The sequence below is a fragment of the Onychomys torridus genome, chromosome 4, assembly GCF_903995425.1.
Source record: "Onychomys torridus chromosome 4, mOncTor1.1, whole genome shotgun sequence".
Classification (NCBI taxonomy): domain Eukaryota; kingdom Metazoa; phylum Chordata; class Mammalia; order Rodentia; family Cricetidae; genus Onychomys; species Onychomys torridus.
The window spans coordinates 1,192,004-1,208,159 of NC_050446.1; the positions used below are offsets into that span (position 1 = coordinate 1,192,004).

The 16,156-nt window shown below is 41.4% G+C and overlaps 1 protein-coding gene across 6 annotated transcripts in view; it reads left to right on the plus strand.

Moving 5' to 3' along the window:
- Dennd1a (DENN domain containing 1A) overlaps positions 1-16,156 on the plus strand; it is a 479,814-nt gene that overhangs the window by 154,034 nt on the left and 309,624 nt on the right. For all 6 annotated transcript variants that reach the window (XM_036185076.1, XM_036185072.1, XM_036185077.1 and 3 more), the window contains one exon: positions 7,525-7,644. In XM_036185076.1, coding sequence (XP_036040969.1) covers positions 7,525-7,644 — 120 coding nt within the window. The remainder of the gene's footprint in view (positions 1-7,524; positions 7,645-16,156) is intronic.

A 16,156-nucleotide genomic window follows, 5' to 3' on the forward strand; every position in this document is an offset into this window, starting at 1 on the left:
TTGCCCAGGTGGGTCTGTGGAACTGTTTGAATAGACAGCCATGGGAGATGAGCAGTGCCCCAGGTGATTACACTCAAAACAGAAGGCTTCCTGATCTGTGCTTTTCCATCCTAAGGAATAGTCACACAACTTTTCTGACATTCTAATCTGTTAACAGAAGTGGGACTTTCACAGTCATCATCAAATCACCTGTCAGCACTGATGTCTTGCCATCTCTTGTGCTGTTTTAAGATTGTTCTTTCTGAAACTAAGACTTATCAAAAATAATAATGCTAGTAGCTCTGCAGAAGAGAGGCTTTCTTCCATATTATCTCATTTTATCATCTGATGTAAGAGATAAGAGCAAGTACATGTTCTTCATTTGAAACTGTCTAAGTATGGAGGAATTATGACTTGCCCAAGGTCCTGCTAGGCTTATAATCTGTCCTAGGTTTCATCTCCCAGTAGATCACCGTGTGGAGAAAGACTAGTTACCAAAAATAGAGAAATCAAGGGATAAGGGTAAGAAAGAAAATCAGCTTGGGTACCTAATTGATTCTAGTCAATGTGCTACTCTGGCTGGTTATGTCCTCTCCTACTGTTTCTGCAGTGGCCAAGTGATAGATATGAAAGCAAAGGCTTATCCAGGATAGTTCTCATTATGGTGGGTTATATGCAGAATAGAAATGGTCTTGGGTTTAGTTCAAGACATTTTGTAAAGGCATTTTAAACACTGTTTGAAAGAATGGGGAGGAAACAGAAGACTAACATGCTCAGAGAGAACTTGTTATGGTGGGTGAGACTTGTGTTGAGTCTGCCAGGCCAGCAAGAAGTAGGTAAGTGGAAAAGTGAGCCTAACACCCCATATGCACACAGAACAAAGCAGAGGAGAAAACCCTGAGTGAGCTTGGAGATGTTCAGCCAGAGCAGATGGAGCCTGCTGGGGAGGCTGCCGTGTACTGTGAGAGATTGGGCTCTGGCCACAGGAGGCTCTGAAAATGTGTGGGAGAGGCCTACATCTGCCTCATCATCCCATTTTACAGAAAAAAGTCAAGATCCACAGAAGACAAGGTCCTGCCTATCATCATTACTGCAGTCACAATGCTAGGACTCATTTCCAGTCTAGAGTTCTTGCTACCCAGTACTATTCTGTAGCTTTTGGGGTTAGAAGTAAGCACTGAGTTCCTGTATTGTCTCAAAAAAGGTTCCCTGTTATTTGTGAAATCATTCTCAGAGTAAATGAGAGACACACCCCATTTTATACTATGGTTGCCTCTTATTGCACATGATGCTGAAAGTAGCTTCAGTGAGTCAGAGTGCCTGTGATGCATTGGATACCAGGAAGCTCTTCCTCTTCTTCCTTTGCTTATCCTTATTAAGAATTCAAGTCAGCTTCACTCAGTTCCTGTGAATACACCTGTACTCACCAATGATAGGTGTACAAAATGAAATGACACTGTTTCATGGTTTTAGGTGCAGCCACAGATGCAAAGGGAGCTCAGATGTTACTTGATACTTTAGATTGTATCTGGTATCTGCTGGGCACTGTGTAGTATTCTTTTCTCATGTGGAAATATAGAGATTTGTAGTGTTATGCTCAGTATGCGGAGGGAACTGCTTTTCAAGCCCCTCATTTTTTGCTGCAACTTTTTTTTTTTTCTTTATTATACTGCTGCCATTAAGGTAACGCAGCATAAAGTAATTTATGTTGAAAATAATTGTGGAAAAGTAGAAAATTTAGATAACTGAATAAAATGGTTCCCATACAGATAGAGCATTGTCTGGGTTAGTGCATCAGTGTAGATCTTCCAATACTTCTGTTTCTGCTCCATATATTCATTATGCTAGACTTTAGTCCTTTTAGTTTAATGTAAATGATGGGTTTGGCTGTGGCTCGTGGTCAGGCATCAGGGAATGGAGAGGTCTTTTGAGGTGTAGGTTTCCTTTGAGTGCTCCCCTTGACTTGCTGTGTACCTTCTGTGAACTGGGAAGTTCTCTACTATTCCTCCAGCTTTAATACATTTAAATTCTGTGGTTATTGATAATTTACTTCATGAGGCTTATGTAGACAAAGCAGGGCAGATCTTTGTTCTTTCTTAGACATGTCTGGTGGTTTTCTTGAGTAGATAAGGGCACTGTTTCTAATAGTCTGCAATTTACTGCCCAGTTCTCAATACTGTCTGAGCAGGGATGGTAAAAAGTTTGAGGCGCATCTCAAATGCAAAGTGTACGCATGGAGGAAAGCTTGTGCTTCACGGAACATCAGCATGGGAGATACAGTTTGATAAAAGCTTGGCTCCTGCTCCGCAGGCCACAAACTCTCAAGGACAGGATAATTTGGCAATAAACATTTCTTCAGGTGATTGTTAATAAGCTGTAGTAAGTAGGGGTAACATTGTTTTAGTTCCAGACATGTACTTTATAATTGTGTAACAGTCATGGTCATTTTTGCTGTGTACCTTCTGTGTGCTAGTTACCTTATATTCTTGATTTATAATCCACTTTGTAGTATGATGATTGATTTTTACAGAGGAGATCAGAGAGGTACAGTGATTTGTATGTTCTCACACAGCTTGTGAGTAGAAGATCTAGGATTCTTCTACAAAGCACAGCTCTGACTGTTTCATCTTCATTTTCCACTGTCATTCTCAGTGGCTTAAGAACAACTTTCGGTGTTTCTCCCACCCCAAAGCAGTACCCGACACTGACTCTTCCCACCTAACTACTGTTTGGTTCTTTAGTTCTTCCTCAGCTTGTTCCAGTCTCTCTTGTTTTTGTCTTTCAGCTACAACTGGTGTTGTTAAGGCCTCCCTGTCATTAACAGTGATAGACATTTTCCCTTCTCATCTTGATGCATCAGGACAGGTGACCTTCCCTCCTCTTTGTTTTGCCAGTTGGGTCTCTCTTTCTTTGATGGTCCATTTTCCATCTGCTGTCTCCACTAGTATTTCTGTGAATGAGTCCAAGATGCTCTTCTGCCCCTCTGGGCTCTTTTCCTAGTGTGACCTCATCATTTCTATAGTATTCAGCACTACCCATATTCAGAAGACTTTTGAGTGTATGCCTCCAACTCAAACATTCCCATGGCTTTCCTAAGTAGTGTATTCAACCCTGTACTTGACATTCTTTTAGATGTTTGAAATGAATGCTTTTCTTTTGATTAGAACTATTCAGTGGCCTTTCATTACTCCAAACACCCCATACCCACCTAAAAGAGTAAATACCTTTTTCCCCCATAAATTTAATTCTTTTTCCACAGATCTCTTCTCATCCCTCCTCCTGCTCCCCCTTAGCCTCCCCCTCCATCTGTCCCCCATCCCCTCCTCCAAAAAGATAAGGCCTCCCATGGGGAGTCAGCAAACCCTGGTACATTCAGTTGAGGTAGGACCAAACCCCTCCTCCCTGCATCAAGGATGAACAAGTCATCTGACCATAGATGAAAGGATCCAGAAAGCCAGCTCATTCACCAGGGATAGATCCTGATTCCACTGTCAGTAGCCCCTTAGACAGACCAAGCTATACAACTGTCTCCCATATGCAGAGGGCCTAGTTTAATCCCATGTAGGTTCCACAGTCGTTGGTCTAAAGTTCGTGAGTTCCTACATGCTTGGTTCAGTTGCCTCTGAAGATTTCTCCATCATGATCTTGACACCCCTTGAGGAGCAAATATCTTATTGTGACTTGTGTATGAGGTATTCTGCATGGCCTAGTGCTTGCTTTATGAAACAACTCATGTGATGGTTGGTGTTTGTTTCTTGTGCTTTGGATGCGCCTGGTATCCTTTAAATTCCTGCATGTACCTGGCTTCTTTCATCCCCCAGGATCTTTGCACAACTTTTTCCTTTGCTAGAAATACCCAGTTTCTTGTGCCTGGTGTGGCCATTCCATCTTATCCTTTGAATCAATGTTGTCATCCCTGAGAAGCTGTTGTCCAAATAGGTAGTCAGCTGTGTGAGTTTTAAGATCTCTGTTTTTGTTGTTCAACATGTGTTTCCAGCACATACTATCACTTTGTGTAGTTGCAGCTCAGTGTGCAAAATGAGTAAGCTTACTGACATGTAAAAACCTCATTTCTTACTAAAAGACTACACTCAAACTGTGTATTCATGTATTTTGTACTGTTCTTGCACCGAACCTGTAAGCAACTTCAACACTAAACAAAATAGGGTGAAAAGGACCTTCAACAGCTGACGAGCATTTAGAGCGTAGCATGAAGGTAAGGTCTGGGCTTAGTTCTTCTTTTTTGTAGGTTCATCTAAGTGTACCTAAGTAAGCCCAATCAGTATCCTGGTTCTTTCTGGTCAGCTGGGCTTATTTCTGTAGGTGCTGAGATGTGCTTTCTGGAGCTTAATGAGAAGCACAGTCCATTTGCCAAGACAACTCTGCATTCTTGTCATAGTTTAGTCCCTTAACCTGAGTTGAGATTTCTAGGGGAAGGCTGGCCTTGTGTTTAGAGCAGCATGGCAGGATGGACAGGACATGAACCACAAGTTGGCTTGGAGTTTTGCCCTAGTCCTAATTACTTTGAAAACCAAAACAAAACCCTAAGCCTCAGTTTTCCCACCCATAAAACAAGGAAATTTGATCACATGGTTCCTATGGTTTCTTTTGCTTTAATCATTGTGAAATAGCTGATTCTTATAGAAATTATGGATTTTGATATTAAAAAGAAACAAACTATAGCTTTTGAGGAAAAAGACCCTGAGTCATTTTTTTTTTAATGAAAAAATAGTGAATACTCACTCCCATGGACTACCTCAGCTACTGGAGTGAGTGATAACATTCCTTGGAGATTCAGAATCCTTCAAGTTAACCTCTGTTTTACTGCCCCTGACAGACTTAAGTATATTGGATGTTGTCCAAGGGGAGAAAAAAAAATTGAGTCAACTGCTTTTGTGTTTTTGATGACCTGTACTTCAACCCTTCTAGGAATTAAAAAGGTAACTCAACTGAGAATAATAAGTGTCTCCTTCTAAACTGCAACATCCCAAAAAGAATCATTCATTTTAATGCAAACTTGAATCACTTGATCCCTTAGAGGACTACTCTTATAGAAAGAAAGAAATGAGGCAAAAGAACTATTTGTGCTCAGGGTTAGAAAGCCGCGTTGGTCAGGGAGACTCTAAATCATGACCTTCCTGTGAATTTTATCTTCAGTCATTTGGGAGCAGCTTGCTTCTTACCTTTTATTAATTATTCCTACTAAGGACTGTCCTTTTAAAAATAAACATTTATCCCACTGATTCCCAAAGCATACTTAGGGTTGAGTGATAGCTTCACATAATTATTCCATGTGAGGAAATTGAGGCTCTGAAAACTGGTTTTAAGAAACTTGCTAAGTTAAGGCCCAGGTAATAGTGACTGAGCTGGGCTTTGCAGCAAGTCAGTGAGCAATGAATCTTTCTTTGAGCTTAAAATGTAGTTATGCATCCTTTAAAAAATTTTTTTAATGGAAATGTGAGGGATAGAAATTTAATGGCAGCCCACTTGCAGGTGAAGTGATTTTTATACATGACCCTTCCCTAGGGATCTGTTTTGTTTTGATTTTTATCCAGCCCTATAGACAGCCTTCTTTTCTAGTTTCCATTTTGCACATTTGAGGACTAAAGTCAAACCCAAAGCAAAATAATGAATCACATTCGGTAGGATCACATAGTAACATCTCACAGAAATGTGACCTTATTTGTGTCTTGGACTTACAAAACCTGTTGCTTTAAGTATTTTAATAAAAACAGGCTTCTCCCTCCCACACTGAGGCATACTTTCCTCCCGGATCACTTTAATTATGTGAGCTAGAATCCTGTTTCTCACACATCTTCAGTTCTCAACCTTGTTAAAATTAATCATATAATCCCCCTTTAAAACATAGTATTAAAATCACCATAGTAACACAGTATCCAAGCTTTATAGATAAAACATAACAGCCATAAGAAGGTAGCATTTGGTGTCCCCTTGACAGCTCTATAACTTTTATGGAAATGTGTTCCTTCCCCTGTATAAGGTGGGGATAGCATTACTTACACCTGCTTTATTACCACATGGCTATGAAATTGCCACCTTGTTTTTGTTCACCTTCCTAGTTAAATAAGGAGAGTGGAGTACTTCCTTGTCTCTTGGAGCCATTTTACTGTGCTTGAAGCACTCTCCAAGGGACAGGATTATTTCCTTAAATGTAACTAGGCAAGGCCCTTGACCTTTGTGCTGGGATACCCTTAAAGTTTCTTTAATTTCACTTTTCTTTTGTGACTTGTATAAGGGAGCTTTAGAAAGAAAGTCTATTCTAAATTTGAAATTTTAATTCATAGCTTACCCAAAGACAATACAGTCCTGCCTTTGGCAGAGGCCTGTTAAGAATGATTTTTCATTTCTACTGACAATTGGTACCTTAGCATCAGTTTGAATATTTTAACAAAGTCAGTGTCTTACCAACTCAAGTATACTTTGTGAAATATAGTATAAGATACATACAAGTCACTGAATTCCTTGGGTTAATTCACTATCAAATTCTAAATATTATGTTAGTGTAAACTTACATATTAGAATTTGAAATGTTTACATTTTTTTAAAAGCCTGAGATATAGGATAATTGGTAAACTAATAAAAAGTGTGCATTTTGAAGCATTTTGTAACTTAAAATAGTTTTAGATTAATCTGGTTGTTAACATGCTTTTAAATTATTTATTAGACATTTTCTACTCTATATTGCTTTTATGTGTAGTTAGCTTATTTTGTACTGATACAAGAATTTTTTGGCTTTTTAATGTCTTGAAACATTGCTTTAATTTTTAGTCCCTTGAACAAGCTTAACGTTTTGGTACTCCTGCCCTCTAAGCTAATAAATATGTTCCTCAAAGTTCAGAAAATATCAAAGGTTCAGGAATCCCAGAGAACAACACATAGCTCTGCCCCTTTTTCTTTCCAGTGTTCATGATGGCTCCTTCTGGCACTCACTGAACCTGAGTGAGTTCCCTAGCAACACTTGACTGTCCTTTTCTGTAAAATGGGGACATTACTGAAATTCCAAGATTATCATGAGAATAAATGAAGTGGTGCATTAGATAGTTAAATAACCGCAGTAGTGACAGTGAGCTGATGCTGTGGCCACTGGAGTCACAGCAAGGCTTAAAAACAGCTTTTGCCACCCATCTCACGGTACCTTAGACAGTGCTTGCCTCAGTTTTCCTCCTCTCTACATGAGGAGGAGAGAGTGTTTCTTACACTGATGGCCGGTTGACACAGCTACCTGGGGCTGGAACTCAGTCAGGGACATTGGAAAGTGCTGTTGGTTTTGATTTCTAGTGGTCCTTTTCTTCCCACTCTTTCCTCTTTCCTCATTCCACTTCCTCCTTCCCTGTTCTGTCTTTGCTTCCTCCCTTTGATTTCCCTCCACTTTCTTGTCTGCTCCCTTGAAGTGTGTAAATTTTAAGCTCATTTGTAAAGGTCTACAAAGGAAATGTAACAGGTTCAGTGACTTGTGGTGATTAGATACTTTATCTGGAAATTTAGCACACATTCATTTCTCCCTTTGTTCTGTCTTCACTGCAGCCTCACAGTTAGCCAAGTTGGCCAGCACTTCACGTTTGTACTCACTGACATTGACAGCAAACAGAGATTTGGGTTTTGCCGCTTATCTTCAGGGGCCAAGAGCTGCTTCTGTATCTTAAGGTAAGGAAGAAGGGCTTCAGCCATTGGCTGGTTCTGTGAAACAGTTGTCAGCTTTTGCATAGTCCTTCTGTAATTAAGTTTTCCAGCTGTTGTTTTGGTGTCCTATCTGTTCCCCACAAGTCAGTGATCTTGGGGAGAAGGACTTTGTGGTGTTGCTCTTGCACTTGAAGTCCTGCAGATAATTGTATTTATTTATTTGCATCACATCCCTTGGGTGGGAAGGGCCTCAGTGCTCCTGAGTGGTATGTGGAAACCGGAGAGTCAGCAGGGCTTCAGTCCCTCCTGCTGTTATCTGGAGCTGTCAGAAATTAGTCTGTTAGGCTTCCCTGTGGACATTTTGTGTATGTAAGATTATTAATAAAGTATGTGTCTAGCTCAGGACAGCCTACAGACACTGATTGTGTGCTCCTTAGAGCAGAACCCTTGCCCTCTTGGAGTCAGTGTCTGAATAACTTCCCAACCTGTCTGCCTCTGTAGAAGTTCCAGAAAAATGCCGAAGTTTGAGAAGATGACTTTAGGCCTTCTGAAATCCCTTTGCATACCAAAGCCACACTTGCTTAATGCTCTGTTTCCTCCTGCCAGGGGGGTAAGGCATTCTGGGGTGGGAGGATGTGTGGAAATCTGATTTTGGAGCTGCTGGCTCTGTGGGCTCCTGCTGAGCGCCTCCTGAGGGGGAGGTAAAGGCATCCTACACATTCTCCTCTCCATCTGCCTCTCTTAAGTAGGTGTTGGGGGGGTCTGCCTCCTTCTACTATCTGCTGTGGAGCAGCCAGTGTGAGCAGCAGGGAGGTGCCCATGACAAAACCCTGGCCACATGCTTGGGCCCAGCCAGGGTTAAAAGGCCAAGTCCTCTGTGGTGTCCAGAAGGGGTAGTTCTCTGCTGTAACAGTCTCTGCACTTTGTCCATCTTCTCACCAAATAAAGGACACCCTCTCAGTGTAACTCACTCCCCAAAGCCAGACCAGGAGAAAAGGGCCCAAATGATGAAGTTCCTTTGCTCTTGTCAGCCTGGACCACAACTCTGCATTTTTCTAGCAGATCCATCATTTTCCTTCCTAGCTAGTGAGGTCAGCACCCCTCATCACCAAGCTTAGCATTTCTGGTTTGGGCACCAGAGGCCTGCTGCACAGAGCCCTGAGGAGGGATGGGGCTGGCTGCTATGGAGCAGTGACAGTGACAATTCTTGAATAGCCAGTGTTATGCACTACCTGCCCAGGAGCTAGACTTGGTTGGTAATGGTTGTTTACTTATGACTGGGCACAACTATTCATTCATTCATTCATTATTTTATTATTTTATTTTATTTTAGTTATTATTTAGTGGGCATATTTTCTCTTCCATTCCTGACTCTTGTATTTCCTGGCTAAGATAACTACATATTTACATTGTGAATTTGGAAGGCAGCTATGCTCACCACTATACCACCAATGCCGTGCCTACATTGTGAATTTGAAGGAGTGAATGCTTAGTTCTGGTTCTTGAGTTTGGTAGAAAGGATTGTCCTGGGTGGTTGTGGTGGTGCGTACCTTGATCCCAGCAGAAGCAGATGGATCTCTGAGTTGGAAGCCAACCTGGTATACATAGTGAGCTCTAGGCCAGCCAAGGCTACATAGTGAGACAATGACAAAAATAAAAATAAAAACAAAGAGAAGCTTTATTCCTCATATTTTGGGTAGTTAAGTTTTTTTTCTTTTCAAATTGGAATCTGTGTGTGTACACACACATATGCTTTTGTGTGCACACCCAAATACTCTGGCACTCTCATATTAGTCAGCAAATGTCTGGGCATGGGGAACCACTTATTTAAAACTGTGAATTGAACAGCTGAGTGCAGCTTAGTGTGCAAGGCTTGCCTGGATGCACAGACCCTATGCTTGATCCCCAGCACCACCACCAAAAAACGAACAAATAAGTATATAAATTAACTCACACTCCTTTGTTTCTAGTGTCCAATTTTATATGTCTACCAGGGTTTTTGTGTTTGTGAGAAGCCAGGTAAGATGGCTATTCTTGGTTGCCAACTTGACTACATCTGGAATTAACTAAAACCCAAGTGGCTAGACACACCTGTGAGAGATTCTTAATTAAATCATTGGAAGGAGCCACTTCCACTCTGGATCTTTGAGGTGATGAGACACACCTATAATCTGGCCACACCTTATACTGGAAACCTATATAGAGACATGGAAGAAGGAAGCTCTCTTTCTGCCTGCTTGCCCTCACTCTCACTGTTAAGTCCATTCCTTCAGTGGCCTTAGAGCCTACTTCTAGTGGATTCTGGTGTATACTGAAGACCAGCTGAGAAACCTAGCCTTGTGGACTGAAAACTAGCCTTGTGGACTACTGGATTCTTGGACCTGCTGTTGGTAGACAGCCATTGTTGGACTAGCCGGACCACAGCCTGTAAGCGATTCTAATAAATCCCCTTTCTATTATATATAGATTCATTCCATAAGTTCTGTTTTTCTAGAGAACCCTGACTAATACAGGTACCAGGTACCAGGAATAGTTCTAGAGCAACAGAGGTATAAGGATGAATTTTTCTAAGTATCTGGAATAGGCTTTCCAATTTGCCAACATCTACAATTCTTGAAGTCTTTCCAGTTGAAGCCTCTCCTGGGAGCTTGGAGAGTACTGAAAGCACATGATGTGAGCTATTTTACAAACTTGAGGAGATGAATGCATTTGATTATCCTGATTTACCAATTATGAGAGGCAATGGATTTGGTTACTCTGTAAATAAAACTTTAGATAATTTGTAGAAGAATAAGGTAAATGATGCTGCTGGTTGGTTGCTCTTAGCATCTCTAGAGAAATTGACAAAGGAAAAGAATTAGCTCCGTGATAAAATTAATTAACTTCTAACATCTCAGAATATGGTGAAAGATAACAGTCAACTTGGTGATAACATTGACTGGCTCCAAATTCACATAAACAGTCTAAAGTTTTCTGTGTGCCCTAGAAGAGAATCTTCTCTCCAGCAGAAAATCAAACCGAAGCCCTCATTATAAGGTTGGCTGAATTACAGTGAAAATTTCAAGTCCCAGCCTGGAGGGTGTGTTGGCTAAAGTAAGGGTATTAATTGATAAAGAATGGGATCCTGTAACTTGGGCTGGGGATGCATAGGAGGACCTTATTGAGGCTGAGAACTTTAAACCCTCAGATTCTCAAGGATTTATCTCATCTGAGAAAGTAGTCTCTCCACTATCAGCAAAAGATGTACTGCCACCCCCACCCTCTGAAATACTGCCTTTTCCACCCTTGACTGAGGAAATTAATCCTTCAGTATCTACTAAACCAGCAGTGACTTTCTCTAAAGAAGATGCCAGGCAAGACAAGACTGATGGCCCTCAGGGACCACCAATAGTTACTCTAGACCCATGGCTCTCAACCTATGGGTTGCTACCCCTTTGACAAACATCAGTCTCCCAAAAATATCTACATTCTGATTTGTAACAGTAGCAAAATTACAATTATAAAGTAGCAACTTTATGGTTGAGGGTCACCACAGTATGAGGAACTATATTCAAGGGTCGAAACATTGGAAAGATTGAGAACCACTACTCTAGACCTATAACTGGACTTGAAGATAAGCAGGCTCTGAAGAGGGTTGGTAGAAAGTGTAGTCCATGAGAAAGGAGGTGTGCTACACTACTAAAGAGCTTAATGAGTTTGCGAATTCATTCCCACAGAAGCCTGGAAAATGTATGTGGGAATGGATTTCAAGGGTATGGAATAGTGGTGAAAGGAATATAAAACTGGATCAGGCTGAGTAGAAGAACTTTAGGTTTAATATGAAAGCTTGCATAGTTAAAAAAAAGTAGGATGTCAAAAGTCTGAATGGTTGGCTGAAGCATTTGTCAAAAGATAGTCTACTGAAAAGGAGTTGGAGATGCCTGATGTCCCTGGACTTAGTGTTAATGAGGGGATTTTAAGGCTCAGGAAAATTGCAAAGCTAGAGTGGGTTTGCTGTGTAAAGGGAAGGCATAGAAGACATGCCCTTTACTAATCCTCTAAGATGTAAAATTGTGAGAGGGCATCAGCACATTTGAAGAGCTTTGTTTTCACCCTTTTCCTTGTGCCAGACCTTAGGGTTGGAGATGCTGCTGCTCAGCTGGACGAATTAAATGTAATGAGTTTAATTGGGCCCCAAAGTAGCAGGGGCCAAGAGGCAGTACTGAATTACCAAAGGCAAGGTGATCATAGTTATTGCAATGAGCAGCATAGACAAAGCAGTGTTCATAATGGCCTGACCCGTAATTGTCAGCAGGGGCACAATGAATTTTTTAATGTCATGAATTATATGGATATTTGGTACTGACTAATCAATCATGGTATTTTCAGGCATGAAATAGATAAGAAGTTTATTGTGTTTTTGTTTGATCTGCATAAGTGGAAAAATTCTCACACATATGAAAGAAAGGCTCTGTTGGATCACGACAAAGGATAATCTTGGCCTGTGAACGAATTTCCAAACTTGAGCCGGTTTGCAGATCCAGAACCCCTTGAATGAAGGGATGGCCAGGTTCCCCTGAGGATGTACCACGATAAAATACCTAAGGGTTTTACTGTTAGCTTTTCTACAGTTCTTTCCCAGAAGGACCTATGGCCTTTTACAAGGGTAACCATACACTGGGGGAAAGGAGACAATCAGACTTTCCAGGTTTTATTGGATACTGAATTAACACTGATACTGGGAGATCCCAAGAAACATTTGGTCCTTTAGTTAAAGTAGGGGTTTACGGACTTCAGGTGATTAATGAAGATTTGGATGATGTCTGATTCACAGTAGGTCCAGTAGGTCCCCAGACTCACACTGTAGTTATTTCCCCAGTCCCAGAAAGTAGTTGGGATAGATATATTTAGAAGTTGGCAGAATTCTGACATTGGGTCCCTGACCTGTATAGTGAGGGCTATTATGGTTCGAAAAGCTAAATGGAAGTCTTTAGAGTTGCCTATGCCAGGAAAAATAGTGAATCAAAAACATTATCACATCCCTGGAGGAATTGCAGAAATTAGTGCCACCATCAAAGACTTGAAAGATACAGGGGTGGTGGTTCTTATCACATCTCCTATTAACTCTCCTATCTGGACAATACAGAAGACAGATGGATCATGGAGAATGGCAGTTGACTATCAAAAACTCAATCAAATAGTGATTCCAGTTGCAGCTGCTGTACCAAACATAGTATTTCTACTTGATCAGATTAACACATCTCCTGGTGCATGCTATGTAGCTATTGATCTAGCAAATGCCTTTTCTCAGTACCTGGCCATAAGGACCAGTAGAAGCAATTTGCTTTCAGTTGGCAAGGCCAGCAGTAAACCTTTACAGTTTTACTTCTAGGGTATATTAACTCTCCAGCTATTTGTCGTAACTTAGTTAGAAGGGATCTCGATCATCTCTCTTCCACAAAATATCACATTGGTGCACTATATTGACAACATTATGCTGATTGGACCAAGTGAGGAGGAGGTAGCAACCACTTTGGACTTGGATGTGCAAAAAACATATTTGCACATGAAAGAATGGGAAATAAATCCAACCAAAATTCAAGGACCTTCTACCTCAGTGAAATCTTAGGAGTCAGGTGGTGTGGGGCATATAAAGATATTCCTTGTAAGGTGAAGGATAAGTTATTGTACCTGGCCCTTCCACCACCAAGAAAGAAGCACAACATTTAGTTGGCTTGTTTGGATTCTGGAGTTCCTTACTTGGGTGTTACTTAGGCCCATGCACCAAGTGATTTGGTATATGGAAAGCTGCTAGCTTTGTGTGCAGCCTGGAACAGGAGAAGCCTCTTCAACAGGTCTAGGCTGCTGTGCTGGCTGCTCTACTACCATATGATCTAGCAGACCTAATGATACTTGAGGTGTCGGTGGCAGACAAGGATGCTATTTGGAGTCTTTGGCAGGCCCCTATAGGTGAATTACAGAAGAGACCATTGGTATTTTGGAGCAAAGTTCTATCATCATCTGCAGACAACTATTCTCCCTTTGAGACATAACTCTTGGCTTGCTCTTGGGCCTTAATGGAAACTGAATGTTTGACAGTGGACCACCAGGTTACCATGTGACCTGAGTTGCCCACTATGAGCTGAGTATTATCTAACCCACCAAGTCATAAAGTAGGACCTGCACAGTAGCAATCCATCATCAAATGGAAGTGTTATATATGTGATTGGGCCCACACAGGTCCTGAAGGCACAAGAAAGTTATGTGAAAAAGTTGCCCAAATGCCCATGGTTTCTACTTCCATTACAATGCTGTCTGCTGCCAAGCATTCACATGTAGCCTCATGTGGTGTGCCCTATGATAGATGAACTGAGGAAGAGAAGACTAGGCCTGGTTTACTAATGATTCTACGTGTCATGCGACCCCTTTCTGGGACAATTCTGAAAGATATTAGCAAAGGGAAATCTTCATAGTGGGCAGAACTTCAGGCAGTAGACATGGTCATACTTTTTATTGGGAAGGAGTAATGGCCAGTTGTTCACTGATTCATGGGCTGTAGCCAGTGGATTGGCTATATGGTCAGGGACTTGAAAAGAGCATGATTGGAAAATTGGTGAGAAAGACATCTGTAGAAAAAGTATGTGGATAGATTTCTCCACATGGGCAAAGATATTTGACTCATGTAACTGCTCATCAAAAGATGACTTTCAGCTGAGGAGGAGTTTAGTAGTCAAGTAGATAGGATCACCTATTCTCTGGATTGTTAGCCTCTTTTCCTTGGCCATCCCTGTCATTGCCCAATGGGCTCATGAATAAAGTGGCCATGGTAGAAGAGATGGGGTTATGCATGGGCTTGAAAACATGGACTGCCACTCACCAAGACTGACCTGGTTACAGTTGCTGTTGATTGCTAGATCTACCAATAGCAGAGACCAACACCGAGCCTCAGATATGGCACCATTCCCCAGGGTGACCAGCCAGCAACCTGGTGGCAGTTGACTATATTGGACCACTTCCTCCATGGAAAAGATAATGTTTTGTCCTTATTGAAGTACATACTTGTTCTGATTATGGATTTGCCTTTATTGCACATAAATATTTTGCCTAGCTACCTGTTGTAGCTAGAGTTTTTGTGGCTCTGCCTGGCCCACGGTCAGGACAAATCTCTCTCACCCGCCAGTCCTGCAGCCACTCAGACCTAACCAAGTAAACACACAGAGATTTGTATTGCTTACAAACTGTATGACCGTGGCAGGCTTCTTGTTATCTAGTTTTCCTATCTTAAATGAACCCATTTCTATTAGTCTATACTTTGCCACGAGGCTCGTGGCTTACCGGTACCTTACATCTCGTTTGTCATGGCGGTGGCTGGCAGCGTCTCTCTCTCCTCAGCCTTCCACTCCCCAGCATTCTCCTCCCTCCTTGTCCCGCCTATACTTCCTGCCTGGCTACTGGCCAATCAGTGTTTTATTTATTAACCAATCAGAGCAACACATGTAACATATAGAACATCCCACAGCAACTTACAGAATGCCTTATTCACTGTCATGGTATTCCACACAGTATTGTTTCTAACCAAGGAACTCACTTCACAGCAGGGAAGTGTGACAGTGGGCCCACAATCATGGAATCCACTGGTCTTACCATGTTCCCCACTGTCACGAAGCAGTTGCCCTGATAGAAAGGTGGAATGGCCTTTTAAGACAGAGTTATGGCAACAATTAGGTGTTAGCAGCCTGAAGAGCTAGGGCAGGGATCTCAGAAGGTTTTGAATCAGCATCCAATATATGGGTTTGGTTTCTCATAGCCTGAATTCATGGGTCCAAGCATCACGGATGTGGGAAAGGCAATAGTTCCACTGCTAGTTGCAGTAGGAAACGTTTTGGAGGAGGGAGTGCTCCTATCGAGAGATAAAATAAACATTCCATTGAACTGGAAGCCCAGACTTCCCCTTGGTCACTTTAGGCTTCTCATACCCTTAAGCCAACAAGCTTAAGGAATAACAGTGTTAGGAGGGATGATTGATTGAGATTTCCAAGGGGAAATTGTATTATTTCTCTGTAATGGGAGTTAGGAAGGTTATGTCTGGAGTACAGGAGATACTTTAGAGCTTCTCTTGATGCTCCTGTGATTAAAGTCAATGCAAAAGTACAACAACCTAATCCAGGCAGGATGACAAAGGGCATTTGTGTTTTCTTTCTTCTATTTCCTTATCATGTAATGTAACATCAATTAAGAGATTATCAGCGGTTATCATATTTGAGTTTGAGGTACTAAAAGAATGTCCCACAAGGGACATTGCCACCTATTCTAAATTCATAATGCATTTGTAGAAGAGATAGTTATGTCATGTTAGGCATAATTATGACCTGGTTATTGGTTTTGGTTGGAAATTAAACATGACATAAGGAGATATGATTATGTGTCATGTTGTCAAGGGGTGGACTTATAATGGCTATTCTTGGTTGTCAACAAGACTACATCTGAAATTAACTAAAACCCAAATGGCTGGGCATACCGGTAAGGAATTTTTTTCTTAAAGTGGGGTCCCACATCT